Source organism: Tupaia chinensis, unplaced genomic scaffold, assembly GCF_000334495.1.
Source record: "Tupaia chinensis unplaced genomic scaffold, TupChi_1.0 Scaffold139218_1, whole genome shotgun sequence".
Lineage (NCBI taxonomy): Eukaryota > Metazoa > Chordata > Mammalia > Scandentia > Tupaiidae > Tupaia > Tupaia belangeri.
Window position 1 is genome coordinate 238,215 of NW_006199107.1, and position 7,608 is coordinate 245,822.

Here is a 7,608-nt window from a genome sequence, read left to right on the forward strand (position 1 = left end):
CATTCAAAAAAAAAAAAAAAAAAAAAAAAAGGATAGCAAGAGAACCAATAGAGAGGCATGACATTAGTGGGTCAGAAATGGTTTATTACCTGTTGGTAATAACATGTATAGTATTCTCAACTGGACTGGTCTGAGAAGTATTTCATGTTGGGTAAATTCTTTTTACAAGCCAAATGATCTATAGTGACTGAATGTTTTAAAAAATGAGAATGAGAATAGGAATAATAATCTAAAAAAATTATGAAAAGTTTTTTGATGATGAGGATGTGGACACTAATATCTTTGTCTTGATTGACATGCATGGTATTCCCGCTGGAATAAAAAAATAATACATTGTAAAGATATATTTGATTCAGGAACCAGCAGTTAGCGTAATGGCTATGTCGCTGGACTCCCACGTAGTTGACCACAGTTCACGTCCCGGACCCGGTGGCTTAGAACTCACGCCGGGCGCGTGTGCGTGCGTGTCCAAGATCCCGAGAGGAGAATGGAGGAGAAGGGATTGCGGCGTGACCATCCCCCCGGGGGGTGATTTCTCGCTCTCCGTCTCTATGTCTCTCTGTCTGTCTGGTGAGCGCACGTGCCCTATCGCGAAAAACCTCTCCAAAAAAAAAAGATATATTTGATTCAATGTAATATAAACAAGATTATGATAATACTAAATAAAATTAAATTAAAAAAAGAAAAATAAACTTGAATATAGAAATATGTAATGGTAATGCCACTAACTCAGGAGCGTTTGTATCTATACCAACTTTGCCTCATGCAATTTTATAATAATAAATTAATTAACTTTTTAAATAAGGAAGAATTTAACATACAACATTATGACCTTATAATTATTTGACAGGGTCTCAGTGGGAAAAATACATCACAAAGATTGAGGAAGATTTATTTAAGAAGGGATTACTCAGGTGTGGGTACAGTAGAGAATGAAAGGGATAGCGTAGTAACCTGGGACTGGTAGCAGTGAAGCCTTTATTATTCAGAACCCCAAAAGGACAGGGATGGTGTGGTTACCAAGGTGTGGAAGGAGAAAGTCATGAGACAAAGTCACTCTCAAAGGAACAGTGGCCTTTGGTTGACAGACATCACCAGCCTGAGAGCATCCTCCCAAGGAGAGCATCAGGAAGGGAATCCTCTGCTCTCATTCTCCTTCCTCTGTCACTGCAGGCACCTTCTGGGGCTCTCCATTGTCCAAACCCAAGGAGAGTAAGGGGATCCACTACTGTAGTCCATGCAGCTCCAGCTCCTTGACACGGTGTAGGGTAAAGGCCTAGCAGGTGGATCTGGAAGGGCAAATGGAAGAGAGTGAGCCTGGAATTTAAGGACTGGTTTCCATTTCTGTGCCCAGTCTTCCCTGGGTAGTTACAAATTAATCAGCATCAAGGAAAAAATTGCTATTTCATTGCAACAATGACCGTATCTAAATTTATTCCAAAAGCAGCAAGTTGAACTAGTGGTCAGTGGTTCAGCCAACTGCAATGTTTCTACCCATTCCATGTGCTGCCTTTGCTTTCTAACCACATGTTTCTTTCTTTGTGGTCTTCTGACTGCACAAGAAAGTGAGTGTGGACACAAGAAAGGCAGCAGCAATGGGACAGAGCATTTCATAAGTAGGGCAGGAAGCCATAGAACTGCTTACCCAGATCACTATGTCCCATGCTCCCAGAAACCTAGAGAAGACCTTAGGGGTTGCTCATGAGACATGATGGATTACAAATTGCCAAGTAGTAGGGCAGGCTCCATGGTACGGTGACAGTGCGCTGCTCAAAAGAAGCCAGACCCACATGGAGATGGAGGTTTACATCCCAGTCCATTGAGTCTGACACCCATCAGGCATGTGTGCAGGTACCCAGGACCCACCAGGCTAGAGGACTAGAGGAAGGGAATCCCAGCATGACCAGACCAATGAAAGGTGCTTATCTGTCTCTGTCTGTCTCTCTCTCTCTCTTCTTCAGTCTCCCGTGTGCACACATGTGCTTTAGCAAGAGTAAAGAAAAAAGTAAATTTAAATAAATAATTCAGTAAATGGTTGCAAGTGGTGCACAGAAATAGACAGGGAGAAAGAAGTCTTAATTCACTCTGAGGAACAGGGAAGTTCTGAGTGTTCTCCAAACTTCTCAGGGAAGTTCTTTCTGCAGCCAGAAAGATTCTATGTTCTTTATGATAAGAAACATTATTTACTTTTATAATTTATAAACAAAGTGAAAGTTATTGTTTTGGAGAAAAAGAAAATGACTAGCAGTTCACCTGTTTGGCTACCTTCTTACAGATCATTCTTTTTCTCATTTCTTCTCTGCTTCCCACTGACTCAGATGTGTCTGACTCAGGTAATGTGCAGCCGCCCTCCCCAGGGTTCTAGATTATCTCCTTGTCAAAGTGACCCACTTGGCTGTCCTGCCAGCTCTGCTACCCGCACACTCTCTTCCAGGCTGGGCAGGTCCCATGGGATGGGGGAGCCAGAGAGGGCGTCGGAGAACAGGCCACGCTCCAACCCAGCCTGCCACACATCTCTGCTGGCCTGTTATGTGGACAGGACCCTCCCTCCTGGTTAAACCAATTGCAGCATTAGCCTCGAGGAGGAGTAATGGGATCCACATTCACTGAAATATTAACTTTGGACAGATCCAGACCCACATTTGATGCCTATGGTGTGGACAGCTCACAGAAAGACTTTGACCCCAAGTCTGTCCATGCTGTAATCACAATCCGTACATTCGCTGTGTTTCATACCATCATTTTAAAGGACTGCATTTAGAAAGCCCTTTCCTGTCCTTTTCTCCCCATCTTACCTTCCATTCCTGTTTCAGTACAGATAGGCTTTCTGGTGGGTTTGGTTGTGCCCAGAATCCTTTGGCTCAATTTTTACAAACTTTTGACCACATTGAGAAGTAGATTTTATAACTTTTACAAGCTAAGATTTCTCATCTCTGGGGAGAGAAACTATTTTAAGGTGGATTTGAGGGGTCCTTTCAAGAGGGATCCTCTGCTATCAAGGAAATGGCAGCAGGGTCAACAGTAAATTATGGGGAGCTTAGGGGAAGGAGGCAGACTAAGGGTGGACCAGCACCCATGTCACTTGTGAGTGTGTCACTAGGTTCCATCTCGTTTGCCTTCCATGGTATTGGCATCCCTTCATGACAGCACCATGTTTTTAAGCAAACATGAATTGTTCACTAGATAGATGCAAAGCACCATTTTAATGAAGATCACATCATCCTGGCCCCTGAAGTGTGGCCCTTCAGGAGTATGTGTTTTGTCTCTGACTAAGACTTCTCACCAGGCACTTGTGTCCTCGGCAGATCTGGGGATTTTCCGGAGGGCCGCCATGGTGTTCTACACGGACTGCGTCCAGCAGTGCAGTCGGCCTCTGTATATGGTACGTGCATGCTCCTGTGTTCCTTGGCCTTCTCCCAGAAAGCAGGGGGGAAGGCAGGGGAGCAGGTCAGGGGCAGGGCAGTCACTTAAGGCTCCCAGCATGAAGAAGGCCAGATGGCCCACAGTGGCTGAGGTCCAGTTAGTGGAAGAAAAGCATTTCACTCACTCCTTTTCATAAAAGGCATGCTAGAGTGGTCTCACTGTTGTAGATGAAAGAGTTCCTGCACAGAAGAAAGCATATATACAAAGTGTAAAACAGTGATAACGGCTGTGAAGGAGGATCAAGACTGAGGCCCCTACCAATAATCATTCCAAGAGGTACCCCATGAAAATGAACGTCACACCAGGACAGCAGGCAAAAGCCAGGACTACCCTGGGCAAACAGGGACATGTGGTCATTCCACTCACTTTCATTACAAACATACTTTCCACTTTATACATTTCCATCTTGTTTAATTTTTTATAATGAGCAAGAATACTTGCTGGTTATTTCTTTTACTCTTTTTTTTATTTTATTTTTTAGATTTTTTCCTTCAGCATGTGCTCTCCAGAGAGAGACTAAGAGAAAGAAAGTGAGAAATCATGCCACAGAGTAATCCCTTCTCCTCCATTCCCTTCTCAGGGTTTTATGCACTCACGTACACCCACCCAGTGTGTTTTCAGGCTGCCAGGTCTGGTACTCAAACTATGGAGTTGGCCATGTGGGATCCAGTGCCTTAACTACCACACCACCTGCTGGCCCAAAATTGGCTATTTCTCGATGGTTGAAATATACTTCTAAAAGTTCTCCCTTATAGTTTCCCATATATTATAAATTTCTACCATGAGTGCAGAGATCAGTACTCTAGCCACAGCTCTGTCTTGGCTCACTAGTCAGTGACCTTAAGAAGACTGCTGACCTCCTGTGAGTCCACTGCCCCAGCCTTTAGACAGAGCCTAGGTCAGAACTAGTGATGCTATTTGGGCCTGACACACAGGAAATTCAATATATATACATGTTAACCATTTATAATCAGAAGGATATTTGCATAAGGAATGTCAGAATCTTTTAGCCTCTACAGCATGGAAAGGAGTTATAGGCACTAAAAAATGGAGAGAGTTGAGGCTGGAAGGTTTTATTCTGGTGAGAATTTAAAAATTGATTAGAGGGGCCAGCAGGTCATTGGTGGTTAAGGAGCTGGACTCCCACATGGCAGACCACGGTTCAAGGTCCAGAACTGGCTACTTGCTTTCTTACTCTCTCTCTCTCTCTCTAACCCCCTCCCCCCATTTCTCTGTCTCTCTCTGGTCAAAACTGAAGAATAATGATAATAAATAAAATTAAATCTATACTTCTTTTGTATAAAAACAAGTTTATTAAAACCTGTGTATATTTTGAGAGTTAAACATGCTTAGGTGTGAATATCTAGGAAAGGCAATAAATGTTTTCGTTTGCTTTTTTTTATTTATTTATTTTTTACACTAAGTGATGCAGGCTTCTTCTTTTAAGTAGACCTTTTTTGTAGAGCAGTTTTAGGTTTATAGCAAAGTTGAGCAGAAGTACAGAGATTCCCCATATGCCTCCTACCTGAACACCTGCCTAACCCCCACTTCCTACTATCCTACACCAGAGTTATACATTGCTTACAACCAATACATTGCTTGAACCTGCACGGACACACCATTATCACCCAACCACAGTTTATGTAGGGTTCTCCCTGATGCTGTACAGTCTATGGGTTTTGGTAAATACATAATAGCATGTATCCACTATTATAGCAGCAAACAGAGTTGGTTCACTGCCTTTAAAGTCCCCAGTCTCTTCCTATTCATCTCTCCCTCCCCTCTTAGCCCTGACAACCACTAATCCCTTCACTGTTTCCATGAGTTTCACTTTTCCTAAATTTTCATGTAATTGGAATCATGTGGTATGTAGCCTTTTCAGTGGAAGACTTTCTCCCATGTGCGTCTGAGTTTCCTCCATGTCTTTTCATGGCTTCATAGCTCCCTCTTTCTAGCACTAAATAATATTCCATTTTCCAAATGTACTGCAATTTATCCATTCACCTCCTGAAGGACATCTCGGCTGTTCTCCAGTGTTGGTAGTTATGAATAAAGCTGCTATAACATTTGTAGGCAGGTTTTTGTGTGGACATAAGCTTTGAACTCATGTTCCCAGAGTAAGCGAATGTTTGGTTTTGTAAGAAACTGCCAATCTGTCTTCCAAAGTGAATGTACAATTTTGTATTCACGCTAGCCATGAGTGAGAGTTCCTGTTGCTCCATCTCAATGTCAGCAGTTAGTGTTGTCAGTCTTTTGGATTTGGGCCATTCTAATAGGTGAATTAATATTTTTAAGTGAAAATATTTCTCCAACTTGGATGGATCCCCTACAAAGACAAAGAATCACTACTTTTAAATAGTAAATGAGTGGCTATACAAATTAAACTATAATCAAATCTTACCTAAAAGTTTTAAGTAGTATGTGAAGAAGTAGACACACACTGTGATGAGTAACTGTATCAGAGTAACAGCCCTTTAAGATAGACCCATCTTCTCCCCTACTCATTAATTTGAGTGTTAAGATTGAGTGTCATAGAAACCAGGAGACTGGCAGGTGCACAGCTCCTTGGAGCCAGAGTAGTGGGTACCAAACAAATGCCCTCCAGCTCGGTCTTGGTTGCTCTAGAGGCCACTGAGTAAGAGACCGCAGAGAAACAGTGCTCTACTACATAACAGCAATGGCAGAATTCTTTTTTAACTGCTAAATAATCAGCAAACACCACCAGCTTCTTTCTGAGAAATGAATCCAGTTATCCAGCTCTACAATGGGCAGGAACAGCTGAGTCCTGCTTCACCGACCACGTTTTTTTAAACAGAGAAACAGTCATGTTTGTTTGCTGTCAGTCTTGTCTGTTAATCCCTGAGGAGGATTATGCCAGACCGTGGGCAAAGTTCTTTGAGAACTATAAAGTTTTTCACCAAGGCAATTGTTTTCCCACAGTTGATGCTTCCATTATGGTTAAACTAAAAGTAGTACATGCCGCCTCTCAGTTGATGTTTCCTTTTCTCCTTTCCAGGATAGAATGGTGTTGCTCATTGTGGGGAATCTGGTTAACTGGTCCTTGTAAGTATTCTTACAACATGTTTTTATCTTTATCAATGTCTATTACTCTGGGTTAGCTTTCCTTGTCTACCGTTTTTGTAAGAAAATCTGAAATTAAAGAGAAGGTAGGGCTATGCAGTCCTAGATACTTGAAAAAATCATCCTCCTTCAAAGAGACCAAGAAGATCTCAAGTGCCAGTAGCTTTCTTGAGGCTTTGATGCATTTAGTTCATTCGTTCAAAAAAGCACAAACATCAAGACTTTTTTTTTTTATTATCATCATAATCTTCTTTATATTACATTGGATTACATATAACTTTACATTGACTTCCATTGCTTTTTCAAAAGGGAATGCCATGCATGTCAGTCAATACAGAGGCATCGATCTCCCCGCTTTATCATTCAAAGTCTTTTCCATGCATTTCCCAATAATTATTATTATTATAATTTTTTAAAACAGTCAATCACTATTTCTCATTTTGCTTGTTAAAAGACTTCACCCATCATGAAATACTTCCCAGACCAGTCCAGTTGAGAATACTATACACGTCATCTTCAACAGATAATGAACCATATCTGTTTCTCACTAACATCCTCTCTATTGTTCACTTGCTATCTTTCTCTATCCTCTTCTCTCTTCTTTTTTTTTTTATAGTTTATTTTTTATTATAATTTTTTTTCCCATCGCAACACACAAATGAATTTTCCATCCAAGATATACTGTGCATTGGCTCAATCAAGCACGTCAACATATATGTTCTCAGCAAATAATTTCCCAATTCTTGTGTCCTGCATACCTTGCCTTTTGTTTTACCATCCTAGGTTCCCCATCCCCCTCCCTCTGTTATGACCCATCCTCCTCCCACATTGTCCCTGTCATCCCCGATTGCCCTCCGTGCCTCACCCCTCCCCAAATGATCTGTCAGTGATCTTAATTAGTCTAAGTCTCTCCAATAGTTATCACAGCTGACACATGCCTCTACATGAACTCAAGTCTGACTTTAGGCCTAAACCCCATTGGGTAAAAAGAGCATACTATAAAGTAGAACCCAACTGGGCCCATACCGCTCACTGCAGCCATCAAATATCCATTTTTTTTAAAAAAATGGTACGAATAGTTTTACCGTTTTTTTTGTTGTTGTT

The 7,608-nt window shown here is 41.6% G+C and overlaps 1 protein-coding gene across 1 annotated transcript in view; it reads left to right on the forward strand.

The window, feature by feature from the left end:
* Positions 1-7,608, forward strand: part of SIDT1 (SID1 transmembrane family member 1) — a 62,204-nt gene that overhangs the window by 45,625 nt on the left and 8,971 nt on the right. Inside the window, 3 exon segments of the mRNA XM_027765651.1 lie at positions 2,319-2,333; positions 3,306-3,382; positions 6,440-6,486. Coding sequence (XP_027621452.1) covers positions 2,319-2,333; positions 3,306-3,382; positions 6,440-6,486 — 139 coding nt within the window.